This window comes from Torulaspora delbrueckii, chromosome 7, assembly GCF_000243375.1.
Source record: "Torulaspora delbrueckii CBS 1146 chromosome 7, complete genome".
Taxonomy (NCBI): Eukaryota; Fungi; Ascomycota; class Saccharomycetes; order Saccharomycetales; family Saccharomycetaceae; genus Torulaspora; species Torulaspora delbrueckii.
This window is the reverse complement of record NC_016507.1, coordinates 545,667-565,042: the sequence shown is the minus strand read 5'-3', so window position 1 is coordinate 565,042 and position 19,376 is coordinate 545,667. Positions and strand designations below refer to the sequence as shown.

Below are 19,376 nucleotides of genomic sequence, written 5' to 3'. Positions count from 1 at the left end.
TAGACAAACATTAGCATCTCAACGACTTCAAGTGAGCCTCAACGGAAGCCATGGGAACATCAGCCACAAGGATTCAGTATTTAAGGAGGAACTTACTGGGGAGAAAAAGGGAAGTTGTTACAAGAGTTATATCGACAGAGGACGAAGGGGACCAGAACGAAATCATATCGATTATGAAGGAAGTGGAGACAGATACGTCTATCGCCCGGGATGAAGTGATAGAAAAATGTCAAGCACTATATGAAGAAGCTCAGACAATACCGGAACTGCATAGGGATGCACATAAAAAGTTTCTAGATGCATCTTTTACCAATGACCTCCCACCTCAAATGGCTGCACTAGATGCATCTCAGCCATGGTTGTTATACTGGACTGCGAACTCTTTACGGGTGCTGAATGAGAAATATTTAACAAAGGAATATCAATTTCGTATTTGTGAGAAGCTATTTGCCATTTCACCAACCGGCGGGCCCTTTGGTGGAGGTGTGGGACAATTGCCTCATCTTGCTAGCACATACGCTGCTATTAATGCGCTGGCTCTATGTGAAAATGGAGAGGACTATTGGGACATGGTTGATGAGAAAGCCATTTATGACTGGCTAATTTCCTTGAAGCAAGAAAATGGTGGTTTCAAGACATGCCTCGGGGTGGGAGAAGTAGACACTAGAGGTGTTTATTGTGCTCTCAGTGTAGCATCTATGCTTGGTATCATGACCGATGAGTTGACTGAGGGGGTAGTAGATTTCCTGGTGGATTGTCAAAGTTCTGAAGGTGGTTTTGGGGGTTGTCCTCATGAGGATGAGGCCCACGGTGGTTATACGTTTTGTGCGGTTGCAAGTTTGCACATTTTAGATGCTATCGATCGAATCAATATCCCCAACCTTGCTAAATGGTGTAGCCAAAGGCAATTGGACCCTGAACGTGGATTGTCGGGAAGAAGTAACAAATTAGTCGATGGTTGCTACAGTTTCTGGGTTGGCGGTACAGCGGCCGTAATGGAGCTTTATGGATTGGATCATCTCATCAACAAGTCATCTTTGAGAGATTACATCCTGTACTGCTGTCAAAACGGTTCGCGACCAGGATTAAGAGACAAACCAGGTACACATCCAGACTTGTACCACACAAACTATATTTTGCTTGGATTAGCACTCTGCGAGAATTCTTTCAACCTATCAGATAATGGAAAGGCAGTACAGTGCAAGCCACTGCCAGTCACCGCTCCATCGCACCTTTCTAGCATCAATCCAATTTACGGGCTTCCAACGAAGAACGTCCAAAAGTTCATTAGTCATTTTGTATAATGATTCAATCTGTTAATTACTCACCAATTCGCATCTAAATCTACAATCTTCCTGTTCTTTTAGTAGAGTTTAGTCAAGCTCATCAAGAATTTTTATGTAAGGTTCTGTCACTTAAAGGAGTTTTTATTTGATAAAAAGTCGTAATTAAAGGCTTGTGAAGCAGCGATGGACCTCATAAGACGGATATTGCATGGTGGTGAGCCATCTTTCACACCTATACCTGGGGAATTCGCTAGTGAAGGAGAGTCTGCTAATGAGGGGCGGACCACTCACTCGAGCGAGTCTCAGCGATTGATATCCAGAAAGAGGTTCTTCGGCCTAGTACTACAGACCCCATTTGTGCTCCTGTATTATGTCATGAACTTAATCATACTATTACTTTCCTTAGTGTCGCCATTGTGCGCGATTGGTGGGTATTACAAGAAGAGACACAGACGACCTACAGATCCTAAAAGTCGGTTGAATAACCTTATGGAATGTTTAAATGGCGAATCTCAGAGAACTTTCAAGCAGAATGTGACGGAAGAAGGGGATGCAACCTACAGTTTTGGATCCTTGTACAATCTGGAAAATGGTAGCCTGAGTCAGGATATTCTGCAAGGTAGTTACACAGAGCTGCTGACTGCCTGCTCAGAACAATGCAAATTTGCCATAATATACCTGCACGATCCTTTGTTAGACAATAGTATGGAATATGTGAATAATGTGCTCTGTTCCGAGAGGTTCACAACTATGATTAAGAAATATCAAATACTATTATGGTTCAGCGATGTCACGACTTCAGAGGGTTTACAAGTAGCCAATGCTCTAAGAGTGAGGCAATTTCCATTCCTTGGTGTACTGTGTCTGAAAGCTGAGAAGAAGATTGAAGTAATTGGCAGAATGGAGGGAGATCTAAATAGCTACGGACCAAATCATCTAGACAACATTCTGTCGAAGGGATACTCGCGCTTGATACAAGTAAGGCAACAAAGACAAAATATAGCTCTTCAAAGGATTATCAGAGAGCAACAAGACAGTCGTTTTGAGGAGTCGTTATCTGTTGATCGGCAACGTGAGAGGGAACGTCAAGCACAGATGGCCAGGGAGACTGCGCAACAAGAACGGGAGAGACAAAGAAAACAATGGCTGCTCTGGAAAAAGACCCAGTTGCATCCAGAGCCTTCAAACGGCGCTGACGCATGTCGTGTTGCCATACGACTTGAAGACGGGGGAAGAATAGTAAGAAAGTTCGATGCTTCTTTGACAATCGATGAAATCTACGCTTACGTAGAACTTTACAATGAGGGACTACTAGATTCTGCAGAGACGTCAAATGGACCTCCACAGGCTTACGATCACTCGTACAATTTCCTATTAATCACACCAGTGCCGAGAAGAGAATTGAGTCCGACGACCATTATACGCGACGAATCTGGGCTGTATCCCTCAGGAAATATCGTAATGGAGACATTAGCGTGAGCTAGTAATTAGCAGATATATATGTTACATTAAATCATGAGGTGGACCAGGAATTTATTTTCTCTCTTTCTTACTCTTGATACCAGAAGCCTTTGTCTTCTTCTTCTTCTTCTTGATGAGGCCTTTCATAGAACCCTTGACTACTGAAGAGTAATCCTGCCAAAACTTATCGAGGGTCTCAGTCTTCACAATCGTTGAACATTTTCGCTTACCATACCACATCCTTATCAAGATTGGATAAACTTCATTCGAACACTTTTCGACCTCAATACTTTGGGCCTTTCTCGACACATCATAAAGAGGATTCCCTACACTGTCGAATTCTGCATTGCCCTCCACAGGATCATGAGTTACCAGTCTTTTGGCTGTTAGATGCACAACTTGCTCATTTTCATTCTTAAAAAACTCCGAGACTTTGCTCAAAAAATCTTCGTTACTCAAGCATCCTTCATTGACCATCGTGACACCTCAGGAGTTGCTTCAAACCTGCTAATTACTTCTCAAAGTTGATTAATTACAGCTATTATTCCTGAAATTTTTCAATCGTATACCTCTTAAACCGCAAGCTAAAGTCACGTGAAATAGACCTTATCAGTATACAACATAAGCTGTTGCCAGTCGTACTCCCAAAATGAACCTGGGTTTACCTTCAAGTTATTCAGTCAATACCATGAAGCTGTTCTCCATGAGAGACACGAATCTTGTTGGTTTCGCTATCTCCCAGAGCTCGATTGAGACAACACGGGGAAACGCGAGCCACTCAAAAGATGGATAAGATGACTTGAAGGCAAAATTCTTCAGGTTGACAATATATGAGCTAGCCGTTGGTTCTAGGATCAATTGACAATCTAGTTAGCTGCTATAGGTACTAATCAGTCAGGATGGGACCCGCTGCTCCAAAACGCTCGGCCTTGGTCTGGTGCTTTATTGGGAGTAATATAGTGGCCTTGGGAGCCGGAACACCTTATCTGTATTCATTTTATGCTCCACAATTGCTGCGGAAATGCCAGTTACCTGTTTCTCAGCTTAGTACGCTGCCACTTTCCTTGAATATTGGTAGTGCGTTGTTAGGATTCCTTGCTGGGATGGTGATAGACCGTAACGTGAAGGCTTCATGTTTAATAGGAGCGATCTCTACTTTCTGTGCTTATTCGATTCTAGACTACTGTTATGCGAATGAGTCGTCTAATTTGTGGCTTCTTTGCCTGGGATTGGCATTAGTTGGATTTGGATCAGTATCTGGATTTTATGCAGCTGTGAAGTGCTGTACTACAAACTTTCCTCACCATCGAGGTACTGCTGGTGCGTTTCCTGTGGCATTATACGCCCTTGCTGGGATGCTATTTTCCTATATATGCGCCAAATATTTTGGTGAAGATATTGACAAGGTCTTCAAGTTTTTGGCCGTTGTTTGTTCATCCATGATCTTTGCGGGTTGTCTTATGTTACAGATCTTGATAACTCCTAGTCAAAATAGGCCCAAGAGGAAGAAATCGGCCGTCGCGAGGGTATCGCGCTCTTCAGGTCCATCAAGAGATGCTTCTCAGCCTATTGCGATCCAAGGTGACAGTCAAAGCTCACAGTCTAATGTCTATGCGAATGGTGATCGGGATGGTCGATCTCAAAGTTCAAGTTCTTCTTTGGCATCTTCTTTTCAATCCGCTTTCTCTGGGAAAAGATCTGCGTCATTCCTATGGTCTAAAGAACTAACTGGCTCTCTTTCTTTCTGGGGCTGGGGTAAAGTGCGTGACGAAGAAGCAACCGAATCACTACCTTCCTCAGCAGGAACCTTGTCTCATTCAAGAGGACCAAGCTACTCATCTGTGATTTTGCCGTCGCAAGGACAAAGGCGTGAATCAATTCCAAACAAAAACAGGAAAGATAGTTTCATTAGAGAAGACACCGGAGTTACTAGCAATGTCTTGAATCTCAACCCCGCCAAAGACAGCGAAGAGACTGAAGAAGCTCTAGAAGATCGAGAACCGAGCTTCTGGAGAGATAATCACATAGTGCAAACGATAAGAAGGCCTCGGTTTATCGCTTATTTCCTTGTTCTCGCAACTTTACAAGGAATTGGTCAAACATATATTTATTCAGTTGGCTTTATCGTTCGAACTCAAATAGCCTCTACGCCAGGAGGCCAAGAGTCTTTCAATGCTGAGAAGATACAATCATTACAAGTTTCGATTATATCCTTATTATCGTTCAGCGGAAGATTGTGCGCTGGTCCGGTTTCTGATCTTCTCATCAAGAAATTCAAAGCACAGAGGCTCTGGAACATTGTTATGGCAGCCGCTCTAATGATCTGGGCATCTGCGCAAACCTTGACCCCATCAAACAATTCTCTAAAACTTTTCACGTCGTCTGCTCCTGCGAACATCAAGAACATCTCGGTTTGCTCCGCCATGTTCGGTTTTGCATTTGGGATTTTGTTCGGAACTTTCCCATCAATCATTGCAGACTCGTTTGGTACAGCTGGCTTCAGCACAATTTGGGGTTTAAGCACGAGCGGTGGATTGATCACCGTCAAAATCTTCAACGCTATATTTGGTGCTGATTTGGGTAATAACACACAGCCTGATCGTCCATATTGCGAGAAGGGAGCAGGTTGCTACAGCCATACGTTCCATATCATAATGGTATGTGCTTCCGTGGTAATGCTGGCTACCGTCGGCATCATCACTGTTACTCATCACCATCACAAGAGAAGAAAACGCTTGCTCAACGGGGAGCTCACTCTTCCCAGATTTACAACATGAGATACAACGCATGTCCTTTGCGCAAATCTCGTTAGGACGCCTAATTCCGCATTGTGCTAAAAGGCTGAAGACCGAAGGTGACATACTGGTGATGGACCATCATCCCGAAGGAAGCACTTAAAGCAACAGAGACTCTGAATTATCTTATGGTGAAGACCAGAAACTTATTCCATGACAAGATTTTCATCCTAAAGGCTTACTAAGGATAGAATGTATATATTCACTATATCGGAGTGTGGGGGGAGAGAATTATATCCTAAAACCACTGGATTTTTAATCATGCGATCTTTCTTGAACTTTTTGAATCCTACCGCCTTGTTCCTCTACAAGTTTTTGTACTTCTTCAGGACTTAGAGGGTTGCCATTCTGGTCCAAAAATTTCTTCTCACCTGGCTCGTTCATTAATGATTCGAAATCGTCCACTTCAACCAGCTCTTCGCTTTCCTTTACCTCCTCAATGTTAGCATATGAGGTGACGGCTGGCTCATTAACAATGGTTTCAGCGGTCTCAGCCACTACTGATGTAGAATTCAAGTTCTTATAATCCTCGTAAGTGTTCAAATAAGAGTCACAGGTGTAATCCCAACCGGATAACAATTGCGATTTCTCACATAGGTCTTTAGTCCAGGCAGTACCGTAAGTCAAAGGACTGTAAAATTTGAAGAAGAAGATCGAAGACGCAACAAAGACGAGAATGAAAGCGTATCCAATTGTTTTCGCTCTTCTAAAAATGTAACTCACGAATGCTTCCAATGCTTGTCCAAATGCCAAAATACCGAAATAATAAGCAGGCAAGTAGTGGTGCAAAAACAGTTGACGCTTCATCAAGAAGGATGGTGCGATATGAACAGCAAATCCTAGCAAGTACTCAGAAACTTGAATATGGAAGTTAACAACATCGGAATCCTGTAAAATAGGTTTGCCGACTTGCCATGAGCCCAATTCAAACATTATGATCATTGCAAAGAGAGCAATGAAGGAAGAAACGGACCACCATAAAACTGCGTTACCCAACAAATAGACGTGTCTGTGTTCACCAGTCCAGTAGCCAATCCCACGTAACAAGAATGGCCAGCTGGAGGGCATAGATTCGTAGACGTGTGTGTCGACCAAGTTTTTGTTAATGGTCCACATTCTTTCATTTGTCTCTAGGAACTTCTTCAAGAAAGATGACGGCTTGTAAGAGATACGCTCAGCATCTTCTGGCAACAAATCATTGGTATTGCCTTCAATGTACCATAGCAATAGCTCTGGCTTACCGGAATGAGCGCAGGTAACCTCTTGTTGATCAAAACCCCATTTTGGTAACTTCACTTCGTGAGAAAACAAGTAACAACCAGTGATGGCGTGCTTTAGTCTAAACTTGGTCTCCAGAGCTCTGACATGATCTCTTGCTGGGCCTGGCTTAGATAAATCCTTGTCAATTTCAATGATCCAATCATCGTTAGCATCACCATCAAAACCCTCAAAACCGTAACCAGAAACTTCCTTCTGCCAATCACTGTTCTCAGAGACAGGTGGCTTATGGTCGTGTGAATGCAATCTGCGGCTTGTTACTTTATGTAGTAATCTGATCTTTGTCCCATCTGGTAAATTTTCGAAAGATGTTAAAGGTGCATCGGTTTGATTGTACAAAGAAATCAACCATTCATTGTTACCATCTAAGTGAGGGTATAAGGTTATCTGCTGTTGCTTTGAACCGGCTGGGTATTCGTGAAGATGGGAGTGAAGATATCCACCTCTAGTGTTTAGATGATGCAAAGTCACAGTGGAGCCAACACCGACTTCAGCCAAAATATCCGATGGGATGTGGTTACCTTCTAGAGTACTTCTGAATTCTGAAGAGTAGAAACCTGAGCCTGCTGTGTCATGAGTCAAAGTCTGGAAATGAATGTAAAAGATCATCGTGTATATGATCAATGGAACACCTAATAAGACAGTTCCCTTGATGACAGCGACTTTCACAGTGGATCGGATTGGCTTAGTCAAGTCACCGATAAAGAACCATAGTCTAAATGCACACAGTAGACCAACCCAGGCAATAGTGAAGAAACCAACCCATTTGGCAGATGCAGCAAAACCGAGAAAAACACCAGTGAGCACCAAATACTTCAAAGACTGGTAAGTATCAGTTGGGAATACTTCGTATTTCTTAAACGCATAAACAGCGCCCGCAATAAATAACATCAATGGTGCATCCAGTAGGATATAACGTGAGATAGTCACAAATGAGTTCTCAACTGCAAAACATACAGCACTAGCCAATGCAACCCACATACGCACACCAGAGGCACGCAACGTAAAATACAAAAGGATAACGGTCAAACAGCCACATGTTGCAGCCCACGATCTCATCAGCACATAAGGAGTAGTCGAAGGGTAAATATCACCAATATTCTTAAATTCAAAATCACCAGTAAACCCGGCCAAAGAGGCAATCCAGGCAAAGATCATCTTTGCAAGAGGTGGATGCACATCAAAGAAGAAATCTTTTTTGATGTATTCAGAAGCAAAGCCACCAAAATGCACCTCATCGAAGATCACTTGATTGGGCCATGACAGATCGTGAAGTCTAATGGCGACAGTAAAAATCGCCAAACCAATAACCACGAGTCTCTCTTTAAGAGAACGAGTTGAACGAGCTGCCGCCAGAGTCTTGGGAGGTTCAGAGACCACGAACGGTCTCACGGGACCCTGTTTCACTTCCAACGGTTGCATGGGATCATTTTCCACACCAGAAGTCCGTTTTTCGTCTTTTACAGACATGTTTCGAACAAAATTGGAGCTTAATTGCTTCGAGACAGCTCAATGGCTCTTATAAGTGTTCTTCTCACCTCTTCAATAACTAAGATTCCATTATTTGAAGAATAAAACACGTATTGTTTTAGAGATTTTTAGATTTCCAGCTGAAAAATCGTCGCCAACGAGCAGTCACCATAGTAAGGGAATCTTTAAAGCTTGAAAAGGTGGCAAAAGATCAACTAGAGAGTAGTATTTAGGAGTTAATAAGGGAGATAAATTAGCTATATTCGAAAGTGCTTGCGATGACTGAATTGCAGAAGGCTAGAGACTTGGTACGGGAGAAGAAGTATGCGGATGCCGAGAAGGTCTATTTGGAACTATTGAGAGGCGCGGAAAACGAAACTAAAGAGGCTTCTACGAAGAGTAAGAATGAGCAGGAGGTCTGTTTGTTGGAGTTAGGAGATCTATACGTTGTGACAAATGATAAGGCCAAGTTACGCGATTTTATTCCTCAATCCACTGAGTATATGATGCAATTTGCAAAATCCAAGACTGCGAAAGTGCTCAAGGCTCTGATCGAAGACTTCGAAAAGGTGCCAGATTCATATGATGACCAGATATATGTATGTCAAAAGAGCATTGAGTTTGCTAAGAAAGAGAAAAGGGTTTTTTTGCAACATTCGTTGTCGATTAAACTGGCTACCCTATACTACTTGAAGAAGCAGTACAAGGATTCGTTAGACCTCAATAAGGAACTTTTGAGGGAGTTTAAGAAATTGGATGATAAACCTTCGTTAGTCGATATCCATCTGCTTGAGAGTAAAGTGTATCATAAATTGAGAAACCTGGCCAAGGCCAAAGCCTCGTTGACCGCTGCAAGAACCGCAGCCAATTCGATTTACTGTTCTACGGCCACTATTGCAGAATTGGATCTGATGAGTGGTATATTACATTGTGAGGATAAAGATTACAAGACGGCGTTTTCGTATTTCTACGAAAGTTTTGAGAATTTCCACAACTTGTCGACTCATAATTCATACGAAAAGGCATGTCTTGTATTGAAATATATGCTTTTGTCAAAGATCATGTTGAACTTGATTGATGAAGTGAAGACCATACTGAATGCTAAATACACAAAGGAAACTTACCAATCTCGCGGTATCGAAGCGATGAAGCAAGTCGCAAAAGCTTACAACAGCAGATCTTTATTAGACTTCAATGCGGCAATGAGGCAGTATAAGGAGGAAATTATGGGTGATGAATTAATAAGATCGCATTTCAATGCACTTTACGACACTTTGCTTGAGTCGAACTTGTGCAAGATCATTGAACCTTTCGAGTGTGTTGAGATCTCACACATTTCTAAAATGATTGGTTTGGACCTTCAACAGATCGAAGGTAAGCTTTCTCAAATGATTCTTGATAAAGTGTTTTTCGGTGTCCTTGATCAAGGGAATGGCTGGCTATACATTTACGAAACACCGCATCAGGATGCCACTTATGACTGTGCGTTAGAACTTATCGGCGAATTGGACAATGTTGTCGACCAACTTTACGAGAAAGCTAGTGCTTTATACTAATTCATAGATTCACACAAGCAAAAACGCTTTAGGTGAAAAGCTCTTCAGGAGTCTTGAAAGATATACCCAGCTTATGTGCAAATTCCTTATCTGAATCACTGAAATCCTTGGGTCTACCGGCTGCGTCTCCGCAGTAATAACACCATGTAACATCAGGCAACACTTCAAAATGACTTTTGAGATCCTGCTCGAACTGATCCTTCATACCAATTTCAGGTTTTCTCATCACATCGAATAACTCATACTGCTTAACATCAATGTCATTTGTGATTTTATCAATATCAAATGTAAGCTTTGTAGACTTAGTATACTTTGTTATCATTGGTTGCTTGGATTTAGGTTTAGATTTACCTAAAGACATAGATGCCGGCCTCTTTGGTGAAGCATATACCCATAATCTTTCTGACAGCTTGTCACCATCTGTTGATTCCGATAACTTCCTCAATATCAGCTTAATCTTTTCTGTATACTTTGTGCAACTCTTCGAGCTTGGAGGTACTGCAACCACGCCGCCCTGGTTAGAGAATATGACAATTTGAGCTAAAGGGTCTTCACGGACTATCTCTATTAGTTTCTGGAAAGTGCTCTTACCTGGTGTGAAACTCATGAATTTCCAATCGTCAGCTGCTCTACTGAATTTAGAGCCTGGCGTCAAAGGCTCTATCAATGTGTGATCAAGATCAAAGGCATAAATGTTCAGAGAAGTTGGAGGCGCATTCAGAGTGTTACAGGCCTTTGGTGTAAATTTGATCAGATATGGGAGAACCGTTAGTTTGTGAGACATCTTCAAATCGCTTGATTTAATTCTCATCGATATGAACCATCATGAAATAAAAGTAGCTACTGATACAATAAAGAGCAACCAACAGCTACAAATGAGCAGCTTTGGAAGAAGAACATGGGATAGAAAAGAATACGCTGAACTTGCTAAGCAAGGTCAACAAACATATGAGCAGTCGCTTCGAAGTTCATTGACAGATGTTCAATTACAACAGCTCAAGGACAAGTATACAGATCATCATGCATTGATGCAAGGCACTATGAGTGGTCTGAACCAAAATACCCTCGTGACAGGTGTTAGTTCCTACAAAAAGGGTAAACAATTTGGGTTCTACTGCGAGCTGTGCAATATGACGTTTAAAGATAATTTGCAATACATCGATCATCTAAATCATAAGACTCACGAAGTGAAATTCGAAGCAGTTTTCGATGAACCACTAGTGAATGACACACGAGATAACGATGATCTTAGGACGGAAGAATTCGAAAGCTTTTACATAGAAACTGTCAAGCATTTCGTTAACGATCATCAACCGAAAGAGAAAAGAGTTCACAAACCCAGGGGAAAGCGACCTAAAACTACTCCATCTCAAGATTCCAGTGATATTTCCAAGATGATGGGTTTTGGTTCGTTCGGAGGCGTCAAAAGATGAATCTAATTAAATATAGGGTATGTACAAGTGGGAAAATGGTTGAGACTATAAAGGTTTCACCTTATGCACGGTTTCGTAATACCGGCACACCTCAGAGTCTGTGTCGATTTTGGGAACTAAAACTTTGGACACAGTGCAAACTTCGTTTTCGAATTTAATGGCGTCTTTGATTGTGTCTGGGAAATTTACTATAACAACTTCATCATTCATCGAGCATTTCTCCTTCATGTACTTTCCTATCAGCATGACAAGCATCCCGCTGGGTAGCTTTTTAGTGTAATCACTTCCATATTTGGATTTCAGATCGTTCAGCAATGCTTCGTAAATGCCATCTTTTTGTTGTCTGAAATGTTCGACTGCTTCAATAGGATCGATAACCGCTGCAGGACCGGCCTTTATTGTTTTTAAAATGGACTCACTCGAAGAAGGTAGAAACTTCACATTCAATGTTCCGGCAGGGAACATGGCTACTCTTCTCTTGAGCCCATTCATTACGTTTTCGAACTCCTCCTCAGAAAATGATGTCTTTGGTTTGTTCTTGTCGAGAGAGTTCGCAGCTTGCACAAACATCAAGGTACCCACTAAGGCTACTAGAAATATCTTTTTAAACCCTGGAGCATCTTCTCCTTTCTTATAACCAGCAGGCGATGCATACCAACGGATGCCCGAACCTACACCCCTTCTACCAACTTTGGGTAGTCCAAAAAAGCTGGCACGCAAAACCCTGATTCTTGCGAATGCCTTCACACCTAGCATTGACCTTGATTAAACTCTTTAATGCTTAATAAACGATTATTCCCGTTGATTACTGGTTGGCAGGTGATTCTCATCAAAATACATAGTCGCTTTTACTGGTAGAAAAAAGTGAAAAATCGTCCATCAATCATCAGTAGCGAATCAATAAATTCAATTAAAATACATCTACGGGACCTTCAATGTCTTTGGTGAAGCTGGCCAATACCTGTGCTCATATCCAGAATTGTTCTCGAGTGAGGAGTACCCTCACTTCCATTCCATACACAAAGCTACACCTTCAATTTGCATACAACCTATATAGGCATGGATTCATATCGTCATTACAAAAGGGATCGACCAAAGGACCAGATGAAGTAACTGTGGAAATCACGCCAGATAACATCTCTACCAGAAGACTATGGATCGGGTTGAAATACAGAGAGAATAAGCCAATTTTGAGCTCTTGTCGTTTGATATCTAAACCTAGTGCCAGAGTTTACCTTTCTCACAATGATATGAGAAAACTTTGCTCTGGTGTGACTGTGAGACTGATTAAACCGCTACAGCCAGGTGAACTGATCTTAGTCCAGACTCGTGATTCTGTGGTAGAAATTAATGAAGCCGTCGCCAAGAAATTCGATGGACAAGTGCTTTGCAGGATCAAATGATAGATGATCGATTCATTTTCCATGTAAATAATGTTTAGACTAACCTAGAGAAATCAAGATTCGTGGTATTAAAATTCAACGATAGGTCCACTTCCTATACTTCTCCATGAAGTCATATCTACATTCCAGCAACGCCATTTATTCAACGCGGCACGGTCAACTTCTGGCTTGTAATGTTCGTTGGATGGCTCCTGGTACGTATCACCCACGGCTTTTTGATTCGTAGATCCAGGGAATTGTGCAAACTGTAAAGGTGCTGAGTCGTTGGCCTGTTGCAAGGTCAACTTGCTTTGTGCTTCTGTTAAATTTTGGAGTGCCGTCTGTAGCTCCTGCTGATTGTTTTGTAATTGCTTCTGCAAATGTTTCACTTCGCTTTGTAGATCCTCGATCGTCGTCTCATGTTCCATATTAATAAATTTTAGCTTTTTGCATTCTGCCGTAGTAGCCTCCAGTTCAGTCTTCAACCTCTGAATTTCTTCAGCTTCCTTCTGTTTTTTTATAGTGTCCATAAAATCTGATTCATCATTAGCATCATTATCAAAGAGTTGACTTGCGTCATTAGATGATTCTTTGGCAGCGGCTAACTCTACTGAGGAGTTTAGGACCGCTATGGAAGGGGCTTCCAATTCAGCTGCCTCGTCTGCCTTATCGGCAGTTTGAATCTCGGCTTCGTTGATGGCTTTCTCTTCTTCCACTGCTTTATCTTCTTCCACTGTTTTCTCTTCTTCCACTGCACTCGTAACTTCTGGCAATTCAGCAGTTGCTTCCTTGTCTAAGTACTCTGATTCGCTAACCTCTTTCGTCTCTTCCGTATTCTTAGCCTGCTTCTTCTTCTTCTTATCCTTTTTACTCTTCTTCTTCAATTCTTCTACTCTCTTCCTAGCTTCTTCGAGCTGTTTGGCTCTTGTATCCTCTTGGTCAGACATCTCTCAATAAGTATAGAAGCGTCAATTGAATCAATAGGGTTCTTATGGTGATGAAGTCTTCGCTCTCTTAGTGTTGCCCTTAAACATTCACGCTTTTAAACGAAGTAAAATCACTAATTCGCTTGGAGCTTGGAGCTTTGAACAACACACAGATATTTAACACTTCAGTACCACAACAAAAAGCTACAAGCAGGCTGTATTCAATACTTAGGTCATGGATTTACTTACTGAACCAAATTTGCACTCGTTGATTACTTCATCTACTCATAAATGGATCTTTGTTGGTGGTAAAGGTGGTGTCGGTAAGACCACATCATCATGCTCTATCGCCATCCAAATGGCATTGGCTCAACCACAGAAACAATACTTATTAATTTCCACTGATCCTGCTCACAATTTGAGTGATGCCTTCGGTGAGAAGTTTGGCAAGGACACTAGGAAAGTTACTGGTATGAACAACTTGTCATGTATGGAAATTGACCCTTCTGCAGCTCTCAAAGACATGAATGATATGGCTGTCTCTCGTGCTAATCAAAACGGTGGTAGTGAAGAAGATGGTCTCGGTGGCCTTTTGCAAGGTGGTGCACTGGCTGATCTGACTGGTTCCATCCCAGGTATCGATGAAGCTTTGTCCTTCATGGAAGTGATGAAACACATTAGAAATCAAGAAAAAGGTGAAGGTGAAACGTATGATACTGTGATTTTCGATACAGCACCTACCGGTCATACATTAAGGTTTCTACAATTGCCAAACACATTATCGAAACTATTGGAAAAATTTGGTGAAATCACTGGTAAATTAGGACCCATGTTGAACTCCCTTGCTGGTGCTGGCAACATTGACGTCGCTGGAAAATTAAATCAATTAAAGGAGAATGTTGAGACCATCAAACAACAGTTCACTGATCCTGATTTAACAACTTTCGTCTGTGTGTGTATCAGCGAGTTCTTGTCATTGTATGAGACTGAAAGATTGATTCAGGAATTGATATCCTACGACATGGATGTAAACTCCATTATTGTTAACCAACTTTTGTTCGCTGACGATGATAAAGAGTACAACTGTAAGAGATGTCAAGCAAGGTGGAAAATGCAAAAGAAGTATCTAGATCAAATCGATGAGCTATATGAAGACTTTCACGTGGTAAAGATGCCCTTGTGTGCTGGTGAAATCAGAGGGTTGACTAACCTGAAGAAGTTTTCACAGTTTCTAAATAAGGAATACGATCCGATCGCTGACGGATCGATCATCTACGACTTGGAAGAAAAGAACTGAGCCGAGCCGTCATGCGATTAGTCTAGACGTATAATTAGTTAGCAAAGCTTTTGAAGACATTCTCGATGCTGAACTCTTCTTCACGTCAAGTTGATAGCTATATGCTTGTGAAGAGTTGCAAAAAAAGTGCTCCAGGGGAGGTTCGAACTCTCGACCTTCAGATTATGAGACTGACGCTCTTCCGACTGAGCTACTGAAGCTTGTAATTTTACGCTTAAAGTTGTACTATGTTGTTGTATACGTACCAATGAGCAATCATTAGATCTCAACCTCTGCCTAGGTACTACGGCATCAATAGATTCCAGGTGTTTCTACAAAGCCGGCTCTTTTATTTGTTCTCTTGATTAAGACATTACTTATTCGCACAAAATTCTACTTGCTCGGTTGCTTCCACGCTGAAGGCCAATATTTCAAAGCTTGAGCGGCTTCTGCTCTTGGCATAGCAGATTTCGCAGACATGTTGGAGCTAGCAAACTCTTATGGACGTTGAAATATTAGCGGTATTCTACCGGCTTATTTGCCCTAAGGGGAGCACTTTGGTTCTCAATATCATTAGGAAACAACAAGGAACTTTGTTTGACAATCGCATCAGCCTAGAATTTCATCGAAACATGACATGTTAATCAAAACCTGCGTTCAACTTATCAACATCCTGTTGAACCCTGGCAACCCATCGTTTCACAAGTTTGTCGTGCTCTTCCTCAAGGTCAGCGAATCTTTTGCTTGTCAAGTTATTTTCTATGGTCAAGCTGATTATCTCATTATTCAATTTCTCAGAGTCCTGTTTCTTAACTTCAATAACTTCTTTCAATCTGTTAACATTGGTGTCCTTATCCTTCAGCTCCTTGCGCAATCTTGCAATTGTGGAGTTGAGCAAATCCCTTGTACTGTCGGTGTCCCTTGAAGCATCGCCCTTCTTCAAGTTTTGATCAGTCAAACTCACCTTCTGGAACAACTCGGCATACCTGCCCTCAATCTCATCACGCTTAGCAAGCCTTTCGATCAGCCGTTTATCCATTTCAATCGCATGTTTATGAAGTTGGCGGTGGTTAGTTCGTCTAAGTCCTTTTCGAAGCTCGAGAAAGCCGACCCTTGCTTCTGTGAAATAACTTCAAGAAGACAGAAAGGTCGGCTATCACTACTTTAGTGAAGTTCTCAAGTTAATGAATGAGTCGAATGAGGCCAGTAAGTTGACTGGTTGGTGGTCATGGTGGGCTTCTCGGAACCCTGGCGAGCAGCAGGTGACTTTACAACAAGATACTACCCTTTCAAGCGCCCAGGCTGAATCAACTGCTGCTCCAGATTCACCAAATAGTATTCAACCGACAGTAGGAACCCCACAAGCTTCCGCAAATGATACTGGCGAAGAAGTTCCTATTTCTGACAATGTGAATGGAAGTTGGTATAATAGCATAGTGTCGAAAGTTTCCTCGATTGGTATTTTGAACAGCCGTAACGACGATCTGAACATTGCAGCAGGTTCTCACTACTCTCAACTCACTGAATCCCAGATTAAACGGTTAGGAGAAGATGCTATACAAAAGGTCGCACAGCGCACAAATACCTGGTGTTGGTTTGAAAACTTGACTAGGATAAATGATGACACTAAAAGATGGTCAGAGAGATCGGGAGTTATTAGTGTTCATGGCACCGGGTCTGAACATTGTATTCTGCCTTTGAGGAAATATCCTATTCCTGATAAAAATCCAGGTTACAATATTTATCTACGAGATTCCTTGATCATTCCTTCTAGCTCTCCTCTAGAAGTGTTGCATACTCAGAGTCTACCTAGCAAAGTGGCAATGACAGTCAAGAATTACTACAATTTCCCCAACGAAAGACACTTATACCTAAAAAAGAACACTGATGGCATATTGCGAAGTAAAAAAGTATTGATTATCTCGGTTGTGGGAAATTTGCCAGAGAAATATGAGAAACAGTCATTGGGAGAACAGCGTTCCGCGTACTATCTCTCTAGGAAATTGGCCCAGTCGATAGAGCACGAAGTGCCGTCCAGTATCTTCTCTCTGTCATTAGAATGTCCTCTTGATAGCAAGGATATCGAAACAGTATTTACGGAATCAACTGCCCTTTTAAACAACTGGAAGCATATTTTTGCTGAGGTTTCGTCGATATTTTTCGTTAGTGTATATCACAGCGTCCCATTGGCAATATCTTTGGCAAAACACATTCTAGAGAATCATCAATCTTTACAGTTTGATGCTACGATTCCAGTAGGCCTTTTAGCAATTGAATCGAACCTGCAAGGTTACAGATTTTGGGACCACAGCAGTGATGCCATCAATGTTGATGAGCAGAACTATCAAAAGATGCAGCAAGCTAAGGAGAAGCAGTTATTTCAAGGTGTGGGCAAAAATGAAAGAGAGATACTATCCAATATAAGACATTACAGAAAGCTCGACTCCAAAGAGTCGAAGCGAGTGCAGCATGATCTGGACTGGTTGTTGTACCATTGGAGTTCTTTCAGACTCAATCTTTTCGGCCGAATTTACGACAACTTTATGACTGCAACTCAAAAACTGGCTGTCAATTACTCACATCCGAAAATAATTAGAAATTTGTGGTGTGACGGTAGGTACCTCGGTCATGATCTAAAGCATTTGGACAAGTTGGGTGTACCTGACGTTGACATCAAAACACCAAATTTTGAGTGTGCTATTCAAGTTCCTCAAAATCGTCTATTCGAGATAACGCTTCTCAATGACATACTTTTAGCATTGAATTTAGGACACACAAAATTCGTTCCGATTCTAAAATTACTGAGTCCCTACTTCATATCTCGATCTTTCAATGAGTATACGGTGTCTCCAAATCTCAGAAAGCAAACCCAGAGTGAACTTAAAAGCTGGCTACAAGATATGGATGTTAAATGGAGGACGACCAACTCTTCAAATCAACCACATGATGAGCTCCCAGAGACTGTCTCTAGCGTGCATAAATTTTTGGAATTTGCCCTTTACCATGATACTAGAAACCCTGAGCTTGTGAAGTTCCATTCAGATATCTACGATGACGACATGGTTTACAAGAATTTCATTGAAAATACGCTCAAGACAAGATCCCCACTTATCGAGAAGCATTTAGCATTGCTGAGCGATCATTCTGGTCCACAAAGCATATTAAACACAGTGAACCAGTATGATTTGGTATGGAAGTTCCACGAATTTGTCTCTGATTACGCCACACTATACAATCTTCCTCGCCAGCATTATCCACCGGAGCTCACGTTCAGCATATCATTAGACTATTCTCACTGGCAGCCATCTTACGCTGATCCCACCATGTTCCATAGAAATAATCAGGAAGCTATTAATCGTCTAAAACAAATCTGGGTGTCTTACCAGGACTGGGATCCACCTACAAGAGGCTTGAAACAACTCAAGAACATTCTCAGTGTCTTGTCATTATATAGCGAAGCATCTCAGCTTTTACAAGATATAGTGGGTAAATAGATATCTTTTCAAGACTCTTCCATTGGTATTATACAAGGCGTGATGTCTTGTTCACCGTATGTGCGTTTAACGAAGTTTTCTACATCGGATTGTATCTACAGGCGTTTGCACGTTTCCATACGTTGGGATTGATTATCGTACTGGTATGTCTGCCGGGATACGCTTTCAAGCAGCTTACAAATGTCGTGCAATTGAAGCGGGCAGCTATGATCCTGGCGACAAGGGATGCACACGAAGCCAAAGAACGACACAAGAGTAAATAAATCTAGAATATATATACGCAGCATAGACGATTATTTGTGACTCGCGCACGAAAGGGCTAAGACCATTTCCTTCACCTATAATAGAAGGAATGGAAGATCTGCCATTTACCAATCAAAAATACTCGCAACAGTACTCGAGCATAATGTTTTTCGCACCGTTGAATCAAAAATTGATGGCTTGCAATCAATCGCTTAACTTTACCAACGTAATAAACCATTTTCAATTTACCGAATTAATGATTTTTCAATAAAAAGGCCTAAAGTTCATCCGAGACAAGTATCGATTCGGACTTCTTCAAAAGATGACGAATAATGGAGAGTGTTTCAGTTGAAACACAAACTACGATCTTACTCTTTCATATAAATTCCTAGCGCTTTGAAACAACTTGAAGCACTCACATGGAGGGTGTATGTTACTCCGCACTTAGCGTTCGCTATTGAGTGTGCTTCAGATCTGGTGGCTGTTGAGGTTGGTTTGGTACCTCGACTTTTAGCTTGATACAAGTAGCTTACAACTGGGTTACAACTACCTGAAACATTCAGTATGTGGTATTTCTTTACCGCTGCGTGCAAGAGATGGTAGACAGAAAAAGTTATATAAATACAGGGCCATTTCCCAGAAGTTTTCGGTTCTTGATATCAAGTAAGACTGTTCATCCAGCAAACCAAATGATGGTGCTGTTGAAAAGCTCAAACGTCGACGACGGAGTCTACCGTTGATGAACAACATCATGCTCAAGTATATCTGCGAGCATT

The 19,376-nt window shown here is 41.6% G+C and overlaps 14 protein-coding genes and 1 non-coding gene across 15 annotated transcripts; 8 read left to right on the top strand and 7 right to left on the bottom strand.

Moving 5' to 3' along the window:
- Positions 1–50: 50 nt before the first annotated feature.
- Positions 51–1,304, top strand: RAM1 (protein farnesyltransferase; the record flags this gene model as incomplete). The annotated part of the gene is made up of 1 exon (XM_003682826.1): positions 51–1,304. The coding sequence occupies one exon, from the start codon at positions 51–53 to the stop codon at positions 1,302–1,304; it is 1,254 nt and encodes a 417-aa protein (XP_003682874.1).
- Positions 1,305–1,469: 165 nt separating this feature from the next.
- On the top strand, positions 1,470–2,765 carry UBX3 (clathrin-mediated endocytosis regulator UBX3; the record flags this gene model as incomplete). The annotated part of the gene is made up of 1 exon (XM_003682825.1): positions 1,470–2,765. One exon carries the CDS (start codon positions 1,470–1,472, stop codon positions 2,763–2,765), a length of 1,296 nt encoding a protein of 431 aa, XP_003682873.1.
- Positions 2,766–2,819: 54 nt separating this feature from the next.
- On the bottom strand, positions 2,820–3,224 carry SRP14 (RNA-binding signal recognition particle subunit SRP14; the record flags this gene model as incomplete). Its single annotated transcript, XM_003682824.1, has 1 exon — positions 2,820–3,224. One exon carries the CDS (start codon positions 3,222–3,224, stop codon positions 2,820–2,822), a length of 405 nt encoding a protein of 134 aa, XP_003682872.1.
- Positions 3,225–3,646: 422 nt separating this feature from the next.
- On the top strand, positions 3,647–5,524 carry TDEL0G02930 (uncharacterized protein; the record flags this gene model as incomplete). The annotated part of the gene is made up of 1 exon (XM_003682823.1): positions 3,647–5,524. One exon carries the CDS (start codon positions 3,647–3,649, stop codon positions 5,522–5,524), a length of 1,878 nt encoding a protein of 625 aa, XP_003682871.1.
- A 273-nt stretch (positions 5,525–5,797) lies between these two features.
- Positions 5,798–8,290, bottom strand: PMT1 (dolichyl-phosphate-mannose-protein mannosyltransferase PMT1; the record flags this gene model as incomplete). The annotated part of the gene is made up of 1 exon (XM_003682822.1): positions 5,798–8,290. One exon carries the CDS (start codon positions 8,288–8,290, stop codon positions 5,798–5,800), a length of 2,493 nt encoding a protein of 830 aa, XP_003682870.1.
- A 278-nt stretch (positions 8,291–8,568) lies between these two features.
- On the top strand, positions 8,569–9,846 carry RPN6 (proteasome regulatory particle lid subunit RPN6; the record flags this gene model as incomplete). Its single annotated transcript, XM_003682821.1, has 1 exon — positions 8,569–9,846. The coding sequence occupies one exon, from the start codon at positions 8,569–8,571 to the stop codon at positions 9,844–9,846; it is 1,278 nt and encodes a 425-aa protein (XP_003682869.1).
- Positions 9,847–9,874: 28 nt separating this feature from the next.
- TPP1 (polynucleotide 3'-phosphatase) lies at positions 9,875–10,630 on the bottom strand (the record flags this gene model as incomplete). The annotated part of the gene is made up of 1 exon (XM_003682820.1): positions 9,875–10,630. One exon carries the CDS (start codon positions 10,628–10,630, stop codon positions 9,875–9,877), a length of 756 nt encoding a protein of 251 aa, XP_003682868.1.
- Positions 10,631–10,721: 91 nt separating this feature from the next.
- SNU23 (U4/U6-U5 snRNP complex subunit SNU23) lies at positions 10,722–11,279 on the top strand (the record flags this gene model as incomplete). The annotated part of the gene is made up of 1 exon (XM_003682819.1): positions 10,722–11,279. The coding sequence occupies one exon, from the start codon at positions 10,722–10,724 to the stop codon at positions 11,277–11,279; it is 558 nt and encodes a 185-aa protein (XP_003682867.1).
- A 45-nt stretch (positions 11,280–11,324) lies between these two features.
- AIM36 (Aim36p) lies at positions 11,325–12,035 on the bottom strand (the record flags this gene model as incomplete). The annotated part of the gene is made up of 1 exon (XM_003682818.1): positions 11,325–12,035. The coding sequence occupies one exon, from the start codon at positions 12,033–12,035 to the stop codon at positions 11,325–11,327; it is 711 nt and encodes a 236-aa protein (XP_003682866.1).
- Positions 12,036–12,214: 179 nt separating this feature from the next.
- Positions 12,215–12,682, top strand: MRPS8 (mitochondrial 37S ribosomal protein uS8m; the record flags this gene model as incomplete). Its single annotated transcript, XM_003682817.1, has 1 exon — positions 12,215–12,682. The coding sequence occupies one exon, from the start codon at positions 12,215–12,217 to the stop codon at positions 12,680–12,682; it is 468 nt and encodes a 155-aa protein (XP_003682865.1).
- Positions 12,683–12,750: 68 nt separating this feature from the next.
- Positions 12,751–13,608, bottom strand: BUG1 (Bug1p; the record flags this gene model as incomplete). Its single annotated transcript, XM_003682816.1, has 1 exon — positions 12,751–13,608. One exon carries the CDS (start codon positions 13,606–13,608, stop codon positions 12,751–12,753), a length of 858 nt encoding a protein of 285 aa, XP_003682864.1.
- A 214-nt stretch (positions 13,609–13,822) lies between these two features.
- GET3 (guanine nucleotide exchange factor GET3) lies at positions 13,823–14,884 on the top strand (the record flags this gene model as incomplete). Its single annotated transcript, XM_003682815.1, has 1 exon — positions 13,823–14,884. The coding sequence occupies one exon, from the start codon at positions 13,823–13,825 to the stop codon at positions 14,882–14,884; it is 1,062 nt and encodes a 353-aa protein (XP_003682863.1).
- A 127-nt stretch (positions 14,885–15,011) lies between these two features.
- On the bottom strand, positions 15,012–15,084 carry TDEL0Gtrna2M. Its single transcript has one exon. It is a non-coding gene; the product is annotated as a tRNA-Met (tRNA).
- Positions 15,085–15,503: 419 nt separating this feature from the next.
- On the bottom strand, positions 15,504–15,902 carry ATG16 (Atg16p; the record flags this gene model as incomplete). The annotated part of the gene is made up of 1 exon (XM_003682814.1): positions 15,504–15,902. One exon carries the CDS (start codon positions 15,900–15,902, stop codon positions 15,504–15,506), a length of 399 nt encoding a protein of 132 aa, XP_003682862.1.
- A 145-nt stretch (positions 15,903–16,047) lies between these two features.
- On the top strand, positions 16,048–18,357 carry CVM1 (Cvm1p; the record flags this gene model as incomplete). The annotated part of the gene is made up of 1 exon (XM_003682813.1): positions 16,048–18,357. One exon carries the CDS (start codon positions 16,048–16,050, stop codon positions 18,355–18,357), a length of 2,310 nt encoding a protein of 769 aa, XP_003682861.1.
- Positions 18,358–19,376: the final 1,019 nt, after the last annotated feature.